The 23,640-nt window shown below is 38.2% G+C and overlaps 1 protein-coding gene across 6 annotated transcripts in view; it reads left to right on the top strand.

Moving 5' to 3' along the window:
• EXOC6B (exocyst complex component 6B) overlaps positions 1–23,640 on the top strand; it is a 514,225-nt gene that overhangs the window by 423,831 nt on the left and 66,754 nt on the right. Inside the window, exon 22 of one of the 6 annotated variants that reach the window (XM_036225136.1) lies at positions 12,534–18,150. The exons of the other annotated variants lie outside the window; for them this stretch is intronic. Coding sequence (XP_036081029.1) covers positions 12,534–12,539 — 6 coding nt within the window. The 3' untranslated portion in view covers positions 12,540–18,150. Of the gene's footprint in view, positions 1–12,533; positions 18,151–23,640 lie in introns of those variants that run through there. 6 annotated transcript variants of the gene reach the window in all.

Genomic DNA, 23,640 nt, shown 5'->3' with positions numbered 1-23,640 from the left:
TCTATCTCATAAATTAAAAAAAAAGTACAGACAGGAAAAAATGGCAAAATAGAACTAGAATGATAGGAGAGATTGATGGAGTCAAGAAGTCATAATGACTGAGACCCTGCACAGATAGATTGAGTACTCAATACATGCTCTCTGTGAGACAAAAACTGTATATTTAGGAAGTATTACTTGGTTCAGTAAAGCAGGTTTTTGTTGTCGTCATCATTGTCGATGATGATGATGTTGTCCCCAGTCATCTGACTGTTTCTAAATGACCTCTAGAAAAATTTTCTATACTTATCCTGCTAGTTCAGTAGTGTTGATCCAAAAGGAAATGGTGAGTTTAGCAAAAGTTCCTTTGTCATCATAATTTTGAGAGGAACAAAATATGGCCTCCAGCTCAATTATGTTTTATCATATATATAAAGCAGTTCTTTAGTATTTAGACCCTTATATAATTTTTGGTGGACTAAGGTTCAAATTTTCTAAGCAACCTGGTTCCTTCCCATAGCAGTTTTGATTCTAATCTTAAGGACTGGGTCAGATTATCCCTAAAGGGAATCTAAAATATGACTTTGTAACTCAAGAAAGTTTGGCAGAAGAATAACTATATAAAGGAACAGCTCTTAACACTAGTAAGTGAGTCTATGACCCAAGATTCTTCACTTCTGAGAATATCTGGTTTCTCTTCTAATTCTAGTTTAGCCTTGATTCAGGTATAAGAGAGGAAGAGAGAAAGAAGAGTGACAAGGAAGAGATAGTGAAATGAAAGTCCTTTTCATCTCATGGAGCTACTATTAGTATCAAATTGAATGTGGCTCTGATTCTGCCTTTAATCTTCATAGGGTTCTGAATTCCGTTCGATTCGATATGTCCTGAGACTTACTCTATTACAAACCTAGAACCCTGGATTCCTCCCACTCCCATCCTACAACTATAATCCCCTAGACCTAAGCTTGTGCCCCAGAGCCCTGAAGGCATTAAAATATAATTGCCTGAGTATTCACCTGGTGGAAGTTGATTTACAGAGTCCCAATACATTTCTTTTGCATCTCTCCTTTGATCCTTTACATAGCTAGGATTCCACACAGGATCCTGAATTAAATATGTACCAGGAACAGTGCTAGATTTTCATAAATCTTATCTTTTTCATCTTAAAAACAATCTTGTGAGGTAGCAACACTAATTTGGGGCTCCAACTTCTGACTTTGAATTCAGTGCCTTTTTTTAGACCCCCAAAAATGTCATTAAATACTTGGTTGATTGTTGACTGAGAAGGAACAATACCCCTAAAATGAAAGGCAGATTTCAAATGACTGCTTGCCTTGGTTTAACATTCACTGCCTCCTTGTGGATGAAAAAGGGGCCACATACTAAACCTAAAAAGCTCAGGGGAGGTCCCACCCTACAGACCTAAAGACCAAAGTAACCACACGGGGTGGTCTCATAGTAAAATTCCTAACTAAAAGTGGATCATGGTAGTCATGTCTTATGCCTATGGCTTCCTTGACAATGGTCAGTCTTTAACTTTGAAATTGTCTATTGTCCTTGTGCATCTAAGATAAAATACTTTAACCCTTTTTCCATTTAGAAAAAAAAAAAGCACAGCTTGCTGCCAGCATTTATTTAACATCACCTACAGGAATGCTACATTGTCTAGGATTTGACATTTTTAACGATAGAGAATTACATTTTATTTTATTAATTTTTTTTTAAATTAAGTTAATTGAGGTAACATTAGTTAATATAATTGTATAATTTTCAGGTGTACATTTTAATTCGACATCTATATATTCTGTGTTTACCTCCCAAAGTCAAATTTCCTTCAGCTACCATATATTTGATCCCTTTTACTCACTTCACCCTCCCCTTACCTCCCTATATTTGACCCCCTTTACCCCGCCTGCCTCCCCTTCTCCTCCCCCACCCCCATCCTCTGGTAACTACTAGAGAATTACTATATTTTATAAATGGAAATACCACTACTAAGAACAGAAGGCTATAAATAGAATGACGTCATTTGTTTCCAAAGACTATCGATATACCAGAGTAATGTGAAAATAATAATAAATGAGATATTTAATGGCAAACTTTGAGGGTAAGGTTAAGACTGTAATCCATGAGTTATCTTAGGGTAAATGCTGCAGCTGCAAGGAACTCTGGCGAGTATTCTTAGGGCAAATGGGAAATGGGTTAAATGCAGAGTAATCTTTTCCAGACCCCTCGAAAGCACAGCCATGGGCACCAGAGCGGAGACCAAATTGTTATCTGGTTGCCCACATACCATCTCTATGAACTGTAAATGTACCCGCCTATGGAAGAGAAGCACATGTCTCTCCAATGTAGATGTCCCCGTTTTGCTTTCTCCCTCCTCCAGAATATACCACCAACAAATTTCATGTAACCCTCCTTACATCTATCTGTTCCTTTGATCGTAATATATAAAATAAGCTGCAAAATTGCCATTCTCTGGAGCATTTTCTCACTCTGTTGAGATTTTGCTTCCCAGCAGCTGTCATCAAGTCGGCTCAAATAAACTCATTATAAGACTTTTCCTTAGGCTGGACAATCTTTCCTTGACATACTTTTGAATGCCAGATAATGGAAGTGATCAGTTTGATTGTTTCCATTTATAAGTGGGAAAGTTGAGCCCAAATAAGTTTCATTGTAGGCCTCAAGTTTCAATTGTCATTCTACATTTCTCATTAAGGAAAATTGAGATGCATGGAGGTCGTTACCTTATTTGAAGGTCAGATGAAGTGTTTCTGCAATGAATAGAGTCTCATGTGATGACTAGTCTCTTGTGATCCCTGTGATGACTAGAGATTTCTGGGTGCATGTGTGAGGGAGGAGGGAGATACCTTTCCTGCTCCCTTAAAATGATGTTCTGCACAGAAAGCAATTTTTTCCAATTGAGACAAAGTAGTGTATTGTAACATTTATTGAACATTTAGAATGAACTAAGTATTATGAGGAGTATAACATAAACAAACTAGAGCCCCCACCTTCAAGAGAGAATAATTTAATGGGAAAAAAATGTTTTGAATGATTATTCATATAGTTCTGAGTTAAGTTTGGGGATAGATTTGCCACTTATGAATACCTACTTTCCAATTTCTACCAACATCCATATCTTAGCAGCTTTCAGGCTATGTTGCATGGCAGCTGGTGGTTCTGTTGTACTCTCTCAGGTGTGATTCTGTGTTGTGGCAGAAGTTGGGGGAAGCGGGGAGAGAGAAGGGCTGAGCCGATAGATCCCTGAGCGGTTTATCCTAAATTTGCCTAAGCCGCTTTGATATTACGTATTTTATATATTGGGTTTCTTCATAAGATTCATTTTGGGGGAGAAGAAAAGGCTCTGCAACTAAAAAATTTAAATCACTAGATTATGCAACGCTGACAGAACACTCAGGCGTTGAGGTAGGGCATTCAACTAAGTGCTTTGTGGTCCTGCTGCAACCAGAAATTACCTCCCTCATTTGAAAAGCAGTATTGAAATAATCTGTGGTTAAGTTTTGAGAGTGAAAAAGCTTGTTACACCACCCACTTGTTTGCCAAAAAAAGGATCCTCTGAAGAGGGAATGAGTGAACATTATAGAAATTGTCTTTTCATGACTGACAAGGCAGATCAGGCTGTAAGAAGGCAGACACAGCCCAAGCCAGGTGCTGATCTGAGTGCCAGGGAAGACTCCTCTAAGCAGCTTGAGGCAAGGCCCCATGCAACTAGTCATTGTCTCAAGGGGAATAAACAGCCACGAGTGAAATATTCTAGTGGGGTCTATACTTATTTTTGGTCTTTTCAGTTCAGCTCACATGAACAGTACAATGAGCAGTTGAATCGTTTAGGTAGTTTGGGGGTGGGGGGAATAAAAGAATTAAAACAAGACAAACAAAAAAACAGCTAAGTTCTGTGAAATGGAAAATTAGATTTCTATACAGGATGAGTGATGAGTTACGCAGAAAGCATTCCTGAGCAAAGGAATTACTAAGCAAAAGCTTTTGGACCACTTGTTTTGGTTTGGTTTTTAAGTAGGAAAATGGGCCAGGTGGTCCTACAGAACAGTCCCACAAAACTGGTTAACATGTGATATAGTATAGGCAGCAGGGGGTGAGAAAAGTCATCTGAAATGACTCTTCTCATTGACGTTACCTGGGCTCTTTCAAGCCTAATTGATAAGAGAAAGAGCCCTTGTGTGCAGAAAACATTTACCTCTCTGAGAACTTCCTTTTCTGTTCCTATTCACTGAGAAAGCAGAAGGAAATTAGCATTCGTCCCAGTTGCCTTCAATGTAGAATCACGCTCCCACTATTGTGATCATTTCAGAATGTAACACAAGGCTGCTTTTGAGCCAGTTTTGCTCCTGACAGTGATGCAGTCATCAACTAAGTATCTGGAAACTACTGTAAGGCTCCACCCTAAAAGTGCCCGGCCTTCCTTCATTAGCCAGAATTAGCTCACTAAGATGCCATTGGCACTGAAACTCTCAAATCGCCGAAAGTCGGGAACCATAGCCCATAGCTCTTCTTCCCTTTCCCACCCTCTCCCTTCCCCATCCCCCACTTCCTACTTCCTTCATAGCTACTAAGTGCTCTCTCTGGAATGTTTGAAGGTGAGGATTTAGGTCTGGGCAACCTGTTAAAAATATGAATTGTTACCATGAACTCTGAGTGGCCTTTCAGCTTTGCTGACAGAAATTTACTCCATGTAGACTGCCCCCCCAAAAAAAAAATTAAGCAGGTAAGGTCATTTGGAGTTGAAACAAGCATGCAGTCGGTGTGTTTGAAAATGAAATTATAATTAACCTGCTGATGGCTGTGAGGTGTTACCTTGAACTCTGTGTGGCCTCTTGGCACAGCGGCTGAACCTGCTTTATTGAATACCCAGAGACCTGAACAGGTGAAATCAGGATATGTCCAGGGCCAATTGTACGTTTAGAGAGAAGATTATGTCTCTTTTAGTGCCGATTTAAAGAGAGTTGAGGATTAATTGAGCAGCACTAATCAGAAAATAAAAATGAGTTTTGACCATCCGCGTCTACGCGAAGCATAAAATTTGTTAAAACTGCTGAGTAAAATAACTTGACTTACACACTTTGTGAATTGATTCCTTTGTGAAGTGATGAGAGGTCGCCAGGCCAGACTGTGGCCTAGGGAGATTATTGCTGTTTGGGAATCGTATATTATCTACATGTTTAGGCAAATATTGTAATTTCCATTGGAGAGCCATGAAGTGCGGCTTGAGCTCCAAGTGGTCTGTTGACACGTGAGTTGGACACCTTTATGGAACTGTTCGGAATGAGGTAGGTAAGATCACAGAGCAGTAGCGTAGCATTGTTAATAACAAGGACGGGTGGTGCGGTCACTGATGGTGTGGGACAAATGGATCTGAGATAGACGTTAACTCTCTCTCATCCATGAAATTGTCTTTTAAAGTAAATGCACGGCTTTATTGCCTTATATAATAACAAAACTGAAAAAAATTCCACAGTTATCAAGTGTGTCCTAGGTTAAGAGATACCGGAAATAATTGATTTATTGCCAGTCAGTCACAGACTACACCTTGTCACACCTTATGCTTCAAACTGTCAAGAAATCCATTTCATCTCTGTCACCCTGAGTAAAAAGAATTGCGTTATTCCATAGCCTTCGGCTTCACATCCCTTCCCTCTAATTATATATAATATCATTTCATGGTAAAGTCACATTTTATAAAAGCAAAACTTTGGAGATCCTCCTTGTTTTGGCTAAGAGCATCCATCATTAGACTAAACAAATTGTTTAGTTCATTGTGCTTTTGGCAGGCTGGCTAGAATGAAGGCTCTTGTTGGTTTAATAAACAAAAAATAATAATCTGAAATGAGTTTTATTACTGGGTGAGATTACTCCACTCATAGGATTGGCATGGTGTAATTGTTCACATCTCTGCCTCGTTTAAATATTAAATGTATAAGTAACACTGAAGTGTTCCTGTTTCAAAAGAAGTTTCAGTTCAGGACATGGTGCAAACAATCGTAGCCTTCCCAAATTCTCTTTTAGTAGCATCCTGTATTATAGACTCTTGTATTTCTTGTAGAACACTTTTTAAATGAAGAGGATAACTTCATAAGGTACTGCCAGTAAGCCAAGCTCATCTCAAGTTAATGCCATTTCATTTGGTTGATAATTAAAGAAAAAAAAATGCTTCGTATTTGCTCAGCATACTTTATCTCAATCAAATACATGAACTTAGAAATGGACTAAATTTCCTACAACAGTTACAGGCATGATTATTTCAGCTCAGTGTCCACGGAGAATATCTTCCTGGTCTCACCTTAGGGTGCCATTTAGATTTTGGTGAACTTCTCTGTAACTTGGAATACTTGCCTCAATAAGTAGGACCTCAGATCATTTTATTTCTCTTGTTTTCCTCATGAGTCTGATAGGTATTCTTCAGTTCATAAACGCATCATATTTCTAGCCTGCTTAGAAGCATCACATTTTATTTATGATATTTCTACAATCTGGGATGGTGCCCTAGTCTAGCATCAGTAGTTGCTCAGTTCCTACCTCCCTTCTCTGTGAAGCCTTTCCTCAACATTCCATTCCAGTCTCTGAACACTTACGGTATTGGTTGTCTGTAACACTCATAATGGTGGAAGATAAATGACAAAACTTAACACCAGTGTCCATATTAATGTCAGCATTTCTCACAAACTTTATCACAGTTATTTTATATACTGTCTCAAAATGTCCCCTCTGCTTTTGTATGGTAAAGTCCCCCTTTTCCCTCCAATTGCTGCTGAAATGACCTTTGCATAATACAAAGTTGATTGATTGTTCTTCTGCTTAACACTCTTCATGACCTGCCCATCACCTCCAGGGAAGGGGGAAAAAAAAAAGCTTGTGCGTGTAAGTGCCTTCTCAGGCCAGCCCCTGCCTGTATTCCTCGCTGCATCTTCTACCATCTCCTGGGTATACCCACACAAAATTTGTTGCCGTTCACCACCAACATGACACAGCAGTTTCTTCCTTTTAGCTAGGCGTTTATTCCCCTGGCAAACATTTACTCGGCTTTTAAGACTCAGGTCAGATGTTTCCTCCCCAGGGAAACTCTCCTTGACACTCTCAGGCAGGGACTGGCCCTCCCTCTGCACCTCCTAAACACCTAACACAAAGCTCCGTTACATATAGTACTCCGCTGTACTTACTTTCCTGATAGCCTTGTCTACTAACTGTAACTTATTTATGATAGACACTGGTGTCTTACTCTTATATCCTTGTCTCAGTTCCCAGCATACAGCGGTTATTCGATAAATGTCTGTCAAATGAATGAATAAATGAATGAGTGAGCAAACAAACAAACGAACATGTGAACTTATTTATTTATTTATTTATTTATTTATATTAGTTTCAGGTGTATAGTGTATTGTTTAGACATTTGTATAGTTTATGAAATGGCCTCCCTGCCCCCGCCCCCAGTTACCCTATCACTCCTCTGACTCTACACGTAGCCATTACAATACTACTGACACATTTCCTAGACAGTGCTCTACATCCCCGTGGCCATCTCCCGACTACTAATTTGTTCCTCTTTAACCCTTCACTCCTTTCTCCCAGCCCCCTCACCACCCTCTCCTCTGTAGACACCAGAATATCCCTCTGTATTTGTGAGTCTGTTTTCACTGAGTTTTGAACATCTTTTTTTAAAAGGAGTTAAAATAAGGCCAGATAACTTCCAATGAGACATGAGATGCTTAGAAATTAAAGTACTTCATATCTATAGATGTCCTGTTTTCATGTCGATACAAAAGCTACTTGTAAGAGACCTGGATGCAGACCCTCTGTATTTCAGCAGAGAATATAGTCTGTTAAATTGTATCTTGATCATGGATATTTTAATTTGTGAAAGTCTTCTAATTTGAGTGGAAGCGATTATTGCCATTGTTATCAATCACACCTGGATTCCAAAGTAGGTATAAGGACAATTTGACTAGGTGGAGCCTTCAGTATTGTCTTTGACCTTTTCTTTAATGTAGTGCATGTTTCAAAAAATGAACTCTTTTCCTTAGTGTTTTGCATCGTTTTAGCCTAGGACCTTACTAGAAGTGAATTAGTATTCCCACTTGCTTTGGAATTATTCTTTAATAGTACCCAAACAATGGCCAATTCTATCCGAAATTAGCATAAAAGAACAATGCACTACCATCCTATTCAGGGCCAGCCTTATGGCTTCCCTGTCAGCCAGCCCTCAGCCCCAAATTTCAAAAGCACAATTTCTTGAAATTTGATTTTATGTATTTTTTTCTGTTATGGAGCTTCAGTTTTTCTGCTCTCCAGAGCTCTTTAAGCAGGTAACAGAAGCAATTCAGGAATAAATATCAAAGTCTGCCATTTTATAGGAGAGAAAAACAAGGCATGCCAAGGTTAGGTTTGCGAGATGATGTTGGGTAGGTTCAGGTGCAGGTCAATGCCATGATGAGGAAAGCACCCAGGTATCCTTGACAGATAGTCCCCTGGCTAACCACCCAACTCCTCCACCCTGAGCAGTTTAACTTGTGCCAGTGATCCCAAGGATTTTCTGAATGAATTACCGTAATTGGATTTAATTCAGGAAGGGGATGTTTCCTGTACACACCAAACTGGCTGCGTACTGGATTCTTTTGCCTAGATGACAAGGAGAAAGAAATCCAACAGGAAATACATCTTTGTGAATTAGAAAAGTTGATGACCTAAGTCCTGCAAGCATTGGGCACTCATCCAAAGTGAACTCCTAGTGACCCCCTGGCACCTTGGCTCACCTCACTGTACTTCACAGCCAGAAACATACCAGGTGGATTCACTTTCTTACCTCCCTGATAAGGCAACAGGACCTTGCCACACCCAGACTCACATCCAATCTCCTTTCCTGCTTCTCCTGACCCAAAGTCTGATAAAAATCCAGGGTGATAATGCTATCGAGGTAAAGGCTATAAAGCAAATCAGTAAGTACTTAAGTGGAGGGAGGGGGAAAGGGGAGGAAAAAGCAAAAAGGGCCAAATGGAGAGTTCAGCTTCACCTCGAAGTAACCTTGGCAGCATGTGGAGTAGAAGGGAAATTGCCAGGAACTTGCAGCCTTTTTTTTTTTTTTTGAGTATTGTTTTATCTTGGCTTTGCTACAGAGCAACTTTAGGGGACTGGGGCAAAAAATAGGTCATTGCAAACTGCAGGTGCAGTTTTGATCTTGAACTATAATCTGTTGTATATGTGCAAAGCCAGAAATATTTATCAAGATGAAAGTGGAGCTTTTCATCATAGGTGCATAGACAACTTTACATCATATTAGCAACAACATTGTAAGGTTTGTTTCCTCAAAAAAATAGGATAGAACGAAGTTCTCTCACTTTCCTTCCCCTCACCCCTTCCTCCCTCAGTTTCTCTCTCTCTCCTTTTTTCACTCGTCTGTCTTTCTTTCATCCCCTGCTGCCCTAGGTGAAAAAACTCGTTCGATAAACTACCTCTGATTCTTACGGTACCCTCCTCAGGAGATACCGATTAACATACGCAGACTCCCTCAAGGACTCAGTGACAGACAAGATATTCAAGAGGCCGGAATTTTAACTGTTGCTCCCAAGTAGTTGGAGCAGTCACCATGGTCTTCGCCTACTTCATTTAAACTCTTGAGAGAATGCAGACCAGTATGCAGAAAGAAAGCATCCCAGCAAATGAAAGGGGGAGAGTTTTAAAACTCTTACTGTTGTGTTGGCCTCACTCATGTCACTTAATCCCTCCTGTTTCTTTGTCACCTGTTTCTTCACTTTCTAAATGTAATAGGAAACATGTCAAAGCGTCTGGCTGCTAAAATGATAGGCACTGACTCTGGACTGAGAGGAAAATCTGGAGAGCGTTGCTCAAGCAGTTTTATACTTGAGAGCAGCTACAAAGCATTGTTTGGGGTGGGGGGGGGGGCTGATTTCTTCCTTCCAAATTATTCTGTACACACAAAGAAGATTAAGAAAGCAGAGGTTGACATTTCAGCAAGAAACATGGCGACTAGCCTAGAAATGCCCTGCCACCTGTTTGTCTAGGGCGGGAACCATTTAGCTGAGGCTTAAAACCTAGGAAGATCGGTTTTATTCATTTTCCGATCATTGTAATTTTTGAAGATTAATAACTAGAGGAAAAAATAACTAGAGGGAAATAGGCATTTGCTACTGATACCTTTGGAGTAAACTTGAATTAGTTGACAGAAAATGTTGAGAAACATAAACAGCTAAGGAAGGAATTCTATTATGGTTATTAACAGCAACTTACAATGTGTTCTGGGTAGGAAGGTGGAAAAGGGAGGATAAGCAGACAGATGGACTCCACTTGGGGTTTCTTCAGAGTTTGTGATTTACTTTGTCAAACTTTTTAGTCTTTTATTCTGAACCTTATTGATATTTAGAGGAAAGAGACATATAGCACTGTCTCTGTTCAGGAGGAAAGTGAGACCTGAAGTGGCCAGATATCTTAGGACAACCTACTGGCCCTCATTTGGAATTCCTGTCCTCCAATTCAGAGCGGAGCCTCCTGAGATCATTCATCCTGCTTCCAGGCTGCTTAGAGTGAGTGGCAGCTGCCGTTACCAGCCGCCCAGGGCCCCAGAACTTTGTCCACTCAGGGGTTTCAGCTGCTGCCAACAAGAAATCTCACATTTCTGTGATGTCTGGAAGCCACGTTCCCAGAGGAAGCGGTGACCCAAAGTTGCCACGAGCTATACCTCTGAAGTCGTAGGAGCCTTAAACACCCAGAACTTGGTTCTACTATACAGCAGTAATTCTCAGGGATGATGGGAAGTCATTGGAGATTGGGTTACAACTAGAAGGCTCCCTGTCCTTGGTCACCACATCACATCCTATGTTTGTTTACCCCTTCATCTCTCCCACTATTATGATGAGTGTGTCCCATATTCATCATGTATGTACAATTAACTTTTAAAGGACCATATATAACAATAAATCTTCCTCATCTCTTTAATTTTCGCTAGCCATTCCTTGAATATTTCCTGTGTGCTAGGCAAAAACTAAGCAGTCTATTCATACATTATCTCAAGTAATTTTCCAAAAACGGTGTGAGATAAGGATTACTATTTTCACTTTAAAAGTTAGGAAACTGAAGCTCAAAGAGGTTAAGCTGCTTAGCTAAAGTCACACTGAGTGGCTGAACCAGGAGTTGAACCCAGATCTGTCTGATGCCGAGGCTACTTAATCGTTATGCCCTTCTGCCCCTTCTCTCCAGTAACCTTGCCTAGAACCAGTATAGCTGAATTGCTGACCCATGTCTGAGGGAGCAACTGTTTGTTCAAGTAGCAATAAACTCTCTGCCTTTAAGTTTCAGAGGAAACATTGAATAGTGCTAAGTCCTATGTGTAGAATGCCTATCATTCAATAGATGCATTTTTCCATATCTAAAAGTAAATACAGTCAAGTGACTGGCCCTTTTGAGATCTAATTTTTTTGAGAAATTTAAATATAGCAAATACTATATTCTCACTATCCAGACTTGAAAATAAACATTTTTTTGTTCATTGCATCTTTATTTTTATCTAAAAATCTATATAATCAATAAGAAGAAACATAAAAAGAAAGGAAAAATAGTTAAATAAAAATATAAAAAAAGCCAAACATCATAGCATAGATAATATCCTATTTGATCCCCAGGCTTAGACAGGCTCATTCCTGCCATAAATTTGGTATTTATCCTTTCAGGTTTTTTAATACTTTAAGCTGTATGTGAGTACCTATGAATGATATGATGCTTTACGTGTTTTCTAAATTTATGTACGTGGATAGTGCTCTGTATCATTCTGCAACATTTCTTTCATGCAACAGTATTTTCAAGATTTCTCCACGCTAATAATGAGATCTAATTTGTTCCTTTTATCTGTTGTACCATATTCCACTATAGTAATACACCACATTTTATTATCCTTTCCCCCATTGGTGAACATCAAAGCTGTTTCCATTTGTGTTGGTGTTTTTCCAAATAGCATTCCAAAGAGCATGTTTCCTTGTGCATACATGTGTGTTTCTTGAGAGTTTTTACCTAAAAATATACCTAGAAGTAGAATGACTGGCTCGAGTCACCTTGTCTTGATGCACATGAGATTCTTATTTGGTAAGATGAACCCAAGTAAAACCATAAGTGTGTTTACAGTAAGAAAAGAAGGGTGAGGATAGTGGCAATGTGGAGTGTAGGAATGAGAGACCCTGGGTCCCATGACCGTCTAAAACATTGTTCCCATTCAGCGGGCAGAATGTCAGCCTGCAGCTCTACAGGCAGGAGAGATGAACATGATTTAGTCGATTGCATCAGGCATCTGCTCTTTATTGGTTCATTACGCTTTTTTTTAATACATTCAGGGTTAGGCCCATTCCTTAATTCAGAAAAAGGAAATAAAATTTCTTATGGCCAGAATTCAAACATCAGTCAGTTTTGTGGTGGTGGAAGCAAACTGCTTTCAGGATCTTCATAGCATTTTGATGGTGTCAGAGTGCTTTATCGTGGTGCCTACAGCAGAACCCTAAAGAGAGAATTTCCCTTTGCAGGAGTAGCTGAGGACAGAGACTCTGCATTGTCTGGGCATTCTGCTGTGTATGTATAAGGTATTTATTTACTTTATTTAGTGGTTGTGGCTGTGACTTTATCTTCTTGTAGCTCACTTTCCAGCGTAACAGGATAAGACTACTCCTGCCATTATGATTTACCATGCAGTAAGCAATGAGGACTTTTGGATTACATTTTATAGAATTGCTTTATTCAATCTCTCCTTCTGACCCCTTTGGGAAAGAATTGACAACTGATATTTTTCTTTGGATTTCTCAGTGAATTCAGCATTCCTAGATGTGGTTTCTATTTGTTATTTGGCTTATAAAATCCATCGCTTTGGGAATAGGAATGTCTTATGTTCAACATAATAGTTTTTTGCTTTCTAGTCTACCCCGTGACAGAAGGGGAAAGACAATGGTGGCTTGCCCCAACCCTATCTCCGTTGTTCTTTTCATATTCTAATCCAGACATAGCAGTGCCCCACTTCCAAACAAACAAGAATGGTTATCACTTTTGACCATGGAGCATAGTCTCTTTTTGGCAGCCCATCTTCAGTCATGGAAAGGTCAGGTCTATCAGAGTCAAAGAACTGCACAACTGACCATATTGGTATGTGCAGGCCAAGTCTGGCACTGGCTGCTGTCTTCCAGATCTGCTCATCCTAGGGGCCGGTTAATTTCATAGGGTGAGTTTATTCCACTGACAGAAGAGAAGTACCTGGGTCTCTTGTATTGTGTGACTTTCATTGAATTTTCAATCTGATGTCAAATGTAAATTGGTCCCAATTCTAAATTTTCCTCCAACTTTGGATCTTGCTTTCAGAGGAAAAGCTTCAGTTTTGGTACGCTTGTACTTTGTACATCCGTTTTTTCTCATATCAGGGTAGCTTGTTTATTGTCTGTATGTCTGTCTTTTTATAGTTAGCTTCTGAGTTCTCTGAGGCAGGCCTTATTCTCTTTTAGGGGAGGGAATTTCAATCCTCGGTGCCTTTGTCTTGTTGATTTGCAATAAGTGTATATTGAATTAATTCCATACGTATTTTGAGGGATGAATTCAGAACTCGTAGGAGGTTAGGAAAGATACAAAGAAAGCACGTAAGCCAGGTACCAACCTATATGCACCAAAATGCTGTTGTGCCCAGTGCTCTCAAACTTAATTTTAACTACTGCTCCAGAGGTAATATATATATATCACTTCATTCTGCACCTTTGCCATATAGATTTTCTATTTAAAGTTCTGATTAAAAGGTGAGTATAGCTTATGTGCCAGGGCTTTTCCTCCCTCTACCACCACCACCACCACCACCACCACCACCTAGGCCAATATTTAATTGTTTTGAACTTCTTTATGATTAGTAAGCTGCTTTTTTATGTCAGGGGATACTATCGCCTGGCCAAATAAGTGTTGGGATTTTAGTTGGGAGGTACAGGGAACCTGTCTAGATTGCACTGGACTTCTTAAACAAAGACCAGAGGCTACTCATATGCTTTGATCCTCTGCTACTAGATTCTTTAAGACTTTTACCTAGAGAGGTTACCTCTTGTTTTCTTTTGTGGACAAGAGTGAAGACCCAAGTAAGGGAATTCATTTGGCCTAGAAGAAGGAAGTTCTTGATCCTAAGACTCATTTTTCATTCATTCCTTTGATTATCACAAAAACTCTGTTACCCATATTTTTATTATAGAAGAAATATATTTTTTTATCCAACAGGTTATTTTCAGTGTGGTATAGGGAAAGAAATACTGATCTGAGAAGCAAGAGATCTATTTCCTATTTCTACCTCTGCTACTACCTGCTTGAATAAATAAATGTAAGCATGTAATCTAACCTTTCCTGTCCATTGTGATTAGAAGCAGTTAGCTATGATAATAAGCCAATACCCAAATAAAGCATTGCTTTTGATTTGGAGCACCACATTTTAAGCAGGACATTGAAGAAGCGCGTTTATAGGAAAAAGTTAACCAAGCTATCAAGAAATCTGAAAACCTTGTTTAAAAAACTGTGACTTTTTCAGCCTGAAAAAGAGGACTCAGGACATTCATAATATTCAGTTTTAAATATATGAAGACCTAACCTGTAAAGAACTGTGAGTGGACTTAATTCTGTTTTGCTGAGGAGGACCTATGATTGGAAGTTAAAGGGAAGAAGATCACTTCAATGTTAGAGAAAAACTTGTCAACAGCAAGAGAGCTCAAAAATTGGAGCAGACTACATTTCCTATAACTTGAGGGATGCGAGCAGAAAACAGATTCACATTTTATGAGGGATGTTTTATGTTGGGTAGCAGAGTATACTAAATGATTCTCAGGGTCCCTTCCAAAGCTAAAAGTCTATGGTTTTATGAGTAGACAAATTCAAACTTTTTCCAGGCTTCAGTTCTATGACCCTAAAAGATCTATAAGTTTTAACAAACTTTTCTTAGAATCTTAAGTATGAGAAGAACAGATAAAGCATGTTGTTTTATTACTTCCCGATCTGGCAGAACTCCTCAGTCTCTGATATGATCGCGAGTTCCCTGGAGGGGGTGCTCCAAGCATGTTCTTCCTCTCTTGTTCTCCCTCCCTCCGAGCACATCTGCCACATTTTTTTCTTCCTCTTCTTAGTGATTTTTGTATTTCTTTGAATCTTTACAGGTGGTAGCAATTTTGGTTCATCTGACTTGATGGTATGAGATTTTAAATAGTTGGGGGTCATTTGGAGTGATTACTTTTTTCTTTGTATTCTGGGAGCCTGGGGGAGTGTGTTTGGAGCTGCTTAGTTTATAGTCCTTGTCAGCATAAATTCTTTATTCATCTTCCCATCTCTCTGAAGAACAGACAGAGGAGGTTCATGATATCACAGATACCATGTGACAGACACATACAGAGTCAAGCAGAACTGTAGTAGTCTCTAAACTAGATAAATTTAGTAATTTATATTAAATTAGTGGTTTAGGGGGGAAATCTATAGATTATCATCAGATAAAAAAATATGACCTCAGTTTTGGTGGACAGTGTGTCTAATAGAAAATTTGTTGGAATATGCTCTTGCATGTGGGAATATCTTCGCCTCACCCTCCCCCAAGGATTAAGTTACTGAGAATTACAGCTATTACAAGGAAATTGCCAAGATCTTCTCTGTTCTCTTATCAAATTATCTGGATGGCTGGGTGGGGGTGTGTGTGTGTGTGTGTGTGTGTGTGTGTGTGTTTACTTCCCCCACTCTCCTTTCTGAAATCTGCCGGAGCCAACGTTTTATATGAGATTCTTTTCCATTATACTTTCAGGGTGTTTGAAATTCTGTCTAGAATATTGGCCATGGGGCAAGGAAATTGAATCTTTGAACTTGATCCGTGTGGCAACGTATTTTAAAACAATCCCTTCCAACTTCACGGAGGTTGTTCTAGTGACTCTCAGTTCATAACTGTTGCCTCAGATAATCAAAACTGGATATGACTTCTGCTATCCTATAGGTTAGCTCCTAAGCATGAATTTTCAAAAGTAGAATGCCATTCTTTCTTAATGCCCCAGTCAGCCTTACCCCATCTTGTGATATTGATGAAAGCCCAGCAGTCTCCATGGGCCATATTATCCCCCTTCGATAGGAGCACACTTTCAATTTTTCTTCATATATCTATATTTCTGTAATGTGTAAGTAAAGACACTGCTTTATTATTATATATTAACTTCAGTTACAGACTTAAAGGAGTAATTCAACCACTGCTACTCTTCTAAGACAAAGGAATCCAGAATAGCATGTTAGGGTGATGCTAGCTGGCTAAATTGTTTAGTCAAAATGTGCTGATCAGAGCAATCAGAACTCTCATACACTGTTTGTTGATGGAAGTGTAAAATGGTATCTCCACTTTGGAAATTCCAACCCTCGGTAAACGGTCATGTATTCATGCAATGGAATGTTGCTTTCAATAAAAAAGAACAGCTACTGATACATACAACAGCATGGATGCATCTCCAAAACATTATACTGACTGAAAGAAACCTTATGTAAAACAGAATGTATTGTATGCTGTCATTTATGTGAAATTTTAAAATAAATGGCTATCTATTTTATAATATTTATTGATCAAGCAAAACTAATCTAAGGTTCAAAAAATCTAATCTGTACTTGCCTCTAAGGGGTAAGGAATGAGTGATGGAAATATTCTTTTTTAGTTAGGGTTTGGGTTACAGAGGTATATGCATTTTTCAGAACTCGTCTAAACTACACTTAAGGTTTGTGCATTTTATTATATGTAACTCTTATCTTATAAGAAAAAGTAGAACTGTAAAACAATATCAAATTTTGATTAATGATACTCACGTGCAATTGCTTTCAACTTACTTTGAAATACATTTAAAAAAAGAATAATTGATGAAGATATATATGATACAACAAAATGTAAATTGTAGAATTTAGGGAGTGGTTATATGATGTTCACTGTTGTTTCTACCTTTCTTTATGTTTGAAAATTTTCATAAAATGTTGGTTGGGAGTGTTTGTGGAGCATTTATAACTACAACAACAATAAAGGCCAAGCTTAAAAGTTTTAGCGGAGTATGTCTTAGTCTGTATATGTTAGGGGTTTCTACTATTATTAATATGATGATGATGATGATGATGATGATGATGATGATGATTCATTCACTCACTTATTCAACAAGCATTCCTAGAGTACTTACTCAGCACCAACCCTGATCTAAGTGCTGAGAACACCAGGATAAACGAAGCATAAACCCTGCCCTTCAGGAGCTCACAGCCTGATGGGAGAGGTAAGAGATGCTTCCACACTGTTCAAACTTGGCTTCCCATAAAGAATGACAGCTCTCTTTCCTTTTTGTCTTTGTCATAGTAGTCTGAGAATTTAAAAAGAAATGAGTGAAAGAATGTTAGGCTACTAAAGTTTAAAGTGTGCGTTAGAATCTAATCACACGTAAGGCTTTTAGCTTTAAACTACTTAAAGACTCTACATATGAAATCTAGTGAATGAGCCAGCTTCCTCCTAAAAATCTCAGGATGGAAGTTCCCAGAGGGTGTTCATTTTGCAAGACTAACAGAACCGTGGAAAGAGTCCCAAGTGCCTGATTGAGATATTTTTGTCCCCATTTAACTTCAGCTCTTCAAAGAGTCTTCAAAGAATCTAGGGTAGTAGGATCCTGTCTGGGACCATGCAATCCCTCTCTATCAGCCTGATATTGTCCTGTGGTTGTATTGGTGTGGCGACTAGCCCAGCCCTGGGAAATGGAGTGGTTTGGAGTGAACAGAAGAAATAACTCCTGCTTTGATCTTCTTTCAGATAAGGAAACATCAGTGTTTCATTGACTTCTAGGTCTTTCTAATTCGGCAGAATTCACATATCCTGTCTCCGTAAGGATCTTCTGGCAGCTGACAGACATGTAATTCAGGCTCTGTGTGTTAACAGGCATTGTTAACACACTGTATTCAGCTAATGATAAACAGAATAATGGGTTTTATGTTTTTTTTTAGTATTGATTTAATGACCAGAGATTGGTAGTGATTCCTCATTCTGCAAAGATTGGGTTTACTCAGGATCAACTATTTTTAATGATTAACTTTAGGATCTACTATGAATGTGATTTTTCCAACCCTAATATTGCAGTTAAAGATTAAATTCAGGAGGTAAAAAAAAAGTTAATTGGAGAGCCAAGATAACCCATGGCCTGGATTTAAAAACAAACAAAAAAACCTAATTTAGTCAAAATGGGTATTTTCTAAGAAGGAGGATTTATTTTATTTTTTTTAAGAGCTGTGTGCCTTCTGAAAGATGGTAAAGATTTTGTGAATATTATGAATATTATTGTCAGATGTGACAAATCCATGTTGGCAGACACTCTGAGCAATACCTGTTTCACTTGGCCTGCGTCGTGACACATATGTGCTTTTCTCTTCGTAGAGAGAAAACACTGTGCACAGTCATTTCGTTTCCAGAACATGATGAGATGGGACAGGAGGGAGTCAGCCTAGGGACGGTGACTGGTTATGCAGAACAAAGGATATTAAGGGTTACTTTAGGCCCAAATTCCATGCCCCTGGAACCTGGAATAAATAGGTTCCAGATACTCGCTTTTACATTCAGCCTCTTCATGTTCACAGATGCACACAATCCAGGCCATGTAAATATGTAAGTACTGAAAACAATGCAAGTAGTTCTCCAATCCAATGTAAAATGTAGCATTCAAAGGGATTTGTTCATCTTCTATCCCTGTGATTCCAAAACTCAGTTGATCTTGAATCGCCTGAGATTTTTTTAAAAAATAAATAGATTTCAGGGCTACAATGATTCAGATTCTAAGCAACTTTGATATCCAGCAAGGCAAATTCCATTAGGTATCAAGGCCTGGCACTGGTTCTCTATGGCTCTCAGCTCTGCCCTTTGGGCCCATGGCTCTGCCCTCTAGGCCTATGGCATATCCATCATCCTCTGCTTCTGCGCCTGTGTCTCTGTCATAGAAGCCATTCTTTTCATTTCTCAAATGGTAGCACATGTTTGCAGCTTAGTAGCTCTATCAGCACGTTCCCCGCTTGTAGAATTGTAGAATTCCAACAGCCTTCTTTTACTTCATCCTCTTTCCCCTTCTGGTCAAGCTGACAATGTCTCTGCTAATATGACATTCCTTAAAACTTTGTGGGTCTCCCATCTGTCACAGGGATCCTTACCATTAGGTAAGAGAGCCCTCCATAGATCTTTTTGGATAACCCATGTCTATTTCTGGCTTCTGCTGAGATTTTTCAGTGGATGTCATACACAGACTCTCTTCAGCAAAAGTCCAGGCGCACACCCTTGGCTTTCCTAACAATAAATTTCCTAATTTTGGCATCCTTTGCAATCTGAACAGGCCAAGAACCTCCTGAATCATCAAGTACTGGTTCCTTTCTACCTAACAGTTTCTTTCTCCTTTTAATTTTTGGTTTTTCTTTATTTTTTCTCTCCCTTACATTTTACCATAAGCAGCAAGGAGAAATCAGGCTGCACCTTCAACACTTTGCAGATCTCCTCAGTTAAATACCCAGATTCATCAGTTAGTTCTATTTTCCATCCAACTGTAGAATACAATTCAGCCAAGCTTTGTGCCACCGTACCTAACAAGGATCACCCTTCTGCCAGATTCCCATATCATGTCTCCCGTTTCCCCTTGAGCCCTCCCCAGAAGCACCTTTAGCGTTTATGTTTTTACCGCCCATTCCAACCATGATGACAGCTTTCTCTGCCATGCCCCTCACTTCTTCCTCACCAGGAGCTCCTTCAGTGTTAGCGTGTCTACCAGCAGTCTCTCCAAGCTGATCTAGGTTTTCCTATCATTTGCCTCACATTTTTTTTTTTTATCAACCCCTGCCCATTAATTACTCAACTCCACAGCCATTTCTACATTTTCTGATATTTGTTACAACAGCATTCCTCTCCCAGGTACCAAAATCTTTACTAGTTTTCTAGAGCTATTGTAACAAAATTGCTATAAACTTAGGGCTTAAAACAATGGAAATTGGTTCTGTCACAGCTCTGGTGGCCAGAAATCTGAAATCAAAGTGTTTACACGGCCGTGCTCCCGCGGAAGGTTCTAAGGGAGAATTCTTCCTCGCTTCTTCCAGCTTCTTGTCTGGTGGCTAGCCTAACTCCAGGTTATGCCTCTGCCTTCTCCTGTGCCTTCTCTTCTGTCTCTTTTAAGGTTACTTGTCATCAGATTTAGGGTTCACCCCGTTAATACTAGATGATATCTCATCTCGAGGTACTTGACTTAATAACATCTACAAAGACCTTTTTTCCAAATCAAGTCACCTTCATAGGTACCAGGGGCTACAATCCTCTTTTTGAGAGTCACCATTCAACCCCCTACGGTTGCCAGATGTAAGGGAAACACATTATTTCTAAAGCTTCCTTCTAGAACTGTGATCTGTGATGTTAAATCTTTTTATTAATGAAACTATTAATAGTATTATTAATTCTGGGCCACTATGTTTTACATGTATTCGTCATTCAGTCCTCAACAATTTGTAAAGCAGGTGTTGTTCTTGCTGTTGTTCAGTTGCGAATCTGAGGCTCAGAAGTGTGCAGTGACTTTGGTCAGGATCATAGACTATATGGCGGAACCTAGATTTGAACCCAACTCTGTTCGATGACAAACTGAAGGTTTTACACTTTATATCATATTGTTTCCCAATGTTTTTCTCAGAATATAGCTTATAAAGAGCAGCATAGCACTCCTGTAATAATTACAGACAGTAAGGATATATATTCCGCCAGCCCCCCATACAATCAATGCGCGCGCGCACACACACACACACACTTAAGCAAGAAAATAGAATGTCCACATAAGGCAATAGTGGTAGACATTCACCCTTGTTTATATAAATGTAAATAAATACAATTGTATAACTTCCGAAAATAGCTGTAACCCCTTCTGTGGCTCCAATGCCCTTCTTCCCTTTTTCATGCCCTAATATTACTCAGGAATTATCAGACAGGGAGATAATGCAACATAGTCATGTGATGATGGGATCAATAAAGAGGGAAAAGTTGATTCTAGAAAGGGGATAATCGTAGGAACAAAGCCTTGAATAGACAAAAAGGAGTAAGATTAGTGCACAAATGAAGGAGCAAGAATAGTTTATTCATTATAATAGAAGAAGCAGAAAATATGGGTATGGATACAAGAGTGTTGATAGATTTGGTGGTGATAAAATGGTGTAAAAAAATGTTATCCGATGTTGATATTGATGAAGTGTGAAGTTATTTAAGCTTTATTTTCGCTAAATATTAGAAGTATCTTAAATTTTATTTCAATTATAGCTATGCTATTCATGATTATGCTTAATGGATAAACTTTAAAAAGAGTAGAACTGAGAAAATGTTACATTTATGTATTTCTTTATAGGAAGTTTCAGAGTATGGGTAAATATATATTTACCTGAGACCCAGTTGTCTGAATTGCTGTTAAAGTTACGTTTCAAACCTCATCTGTGTCATTAGTCCTACTTAGGAAAATAAAATTTAAAACATTAAACTTGCATGTGTATCTTATTAACTAACCTTGTACCTCTTATATCATCTTGCAAACGCATACCTTTAGTTTCAGATGAATAATAGTGAGAATGGACTTGCCTCATATCTATTCCTACTGCTAGAGAAATAACCCAGTTGATATTTGACAGCAGATGTGTCATCATCATGCCCATTCCTTCCACATGAGGCATTTAAATTAACTACTTCTTTAGATTATTAACTCTGAAGAAAAACTGTTACCTAAACATAAGTTCCCATGTACACTTTGAACCGGTCTACATACCTGCAAACCTATTCTAAGAGGTTGGTTTATGATGAAAGGCATAGAATGCAAGTATGTAAAGTTCATCTGACAATAACATCAGAAACAAGCATGCTAAGGAATAAAGTACCCAGGGGTGGAGGTGGGATAAGCAGCTATGGAGACACTGCCAATATCAGGCAGAAAGTAAGGAAATGAAATAATGAAATCCTGTGTATCTTTCATCTTCAGAGAACAAACTGAAATTTAGTTTTCAATAAGCAATGAGAGGAAAAGAACCATACATTTCGCAAAAAAAAAAATCATGACATTTCAAATCAAATAAATTTATTAGTTTAGAAAAATCTGACTTTTGCAAAGTACGTTCATACCTAGACAGTGTTTTTAGGATCAGAAAGATACTGATCAATTTGGTACAACATAATAGAGACCGTATAGGGGCAGCACATTATGACTGATTGCCATATTTATACAAGAATTTGGAGGGTGTCTTACCACCAAAATTATAAGAATGATTGAAATAATCATAGATCCCTCTGGTATGCAGTTTAAGCTTTATGTTACTTTCTGGATGAAATATTTCCTTGAAATAACTCAAGGAGTAGAACATCCATTAATTCAACAAAGCATTATTGACCACTTACTATGTGCCAGACACTAAGGATTCAGCAATAAACAAACTAGACCAAATCACTATTTTTCAGGAGACCTACATTGTAATGGATAGTTCTGAATAATATCAATCAACTTAAATGACTTGATAAAGCTATTCTATTAAGTTGAATCATATAAAACTGCTAATATTGAACAAAACAGCAATTTCATGCAGTTTAACCAGCTATTAATTAGATTTTAGTGCCTATCTACCATGTGAAAAAACAAATGTGTTTTTTTCTATACCATTGACATAGCTTTACTTATTTAAACTTATTTAAGCTTTATTTATTCATTTAAAAAGCTTTACTTTTATAAATCAGAAATGACTGTAAGAACCCCTAAAGCTCTATTAGCTAATAGTTCACCCACTGAAATTTATTCATCTATTCAGCAAGCATCTGTTGAACACCTCCGTACCAGGCATTCTTTTGTGAGTTGGCAATACAATGTCGAACAAGGCAGTCACGGTCCCCAGTCTGTTTACAAGCTGATGTAAACAGACAATTAACAAAGACCATATAAATAATTAATAAATTAACAGATAGTAATAAGTTTTATGGTTAAGATAAACTATATACTTGACTTTTAGATGCTAATATAAGAAATATCCATTTGGAAGAAATTTTACACATTTTTTTATAAAATTAAAGATAAAAATCCTGTGTACTCTTTTATCCACCATCCATTTTATATAAGGACCCTTGTAAAAAATTTCTGCCCTAGAATTCGGTACCAGGAAAATGTTTGCCTCTCCAGGTGAACTGTATTGAAACTAGAAATTTAGTGTGTTTCTCTTTTTGTTTGGTGGCCAAGAAACCAGTAAAACTATTTAGTGCTCCATTACAGTAATGAATTTGCCCAGATTCCAAGTTCATATTCCTATCTTTCCCTCCAGTTTTTTTGTTCTTTTAATTTTTTTCTATGTATCTTATATCTCTTTTTAAATTTTATTATCTCTTATTCTATTTTATTATTTAGATATATTTATATATTTATAATGTTTGTATTATTTGTTATCCTTATGTATTATTTTTATTTCTATTTTTTCTTTTTTTTAATGTAACTTTTTCTGTTTATCTTATTTTGTATATGTTATAATATTGCAGGAAACTTTTTGGTAGTAGATCGAGTATAAATAACATTTAGGTGTAATAACATTACTTTTACTGTTCTGGGCATAAGAGAACTAGCA

The sequence above is a fragment of the Rousettus aegyptiacus genome, unplaced genomic scaffold (assembly GCF_014176215.1).
Source record: "Rousettus aegyptiacus isolate mRouAeg1 unplaced genomic scaffold, mRouAeg1.p scaffold_m13_p_7, whole genome shotgun sequence".
Classification (NCBI taxonomy): Eukaryota; Metazoa; Chordata; class Mammalia; order Chiroptera; family Pteropodidae; genus Rousettus; species Rousettus aegyptiacus.
Note: the sequence above shows the minus strand (reverse complement) of the source record. Positions and strands in the feature narration are given on the sequence as shown.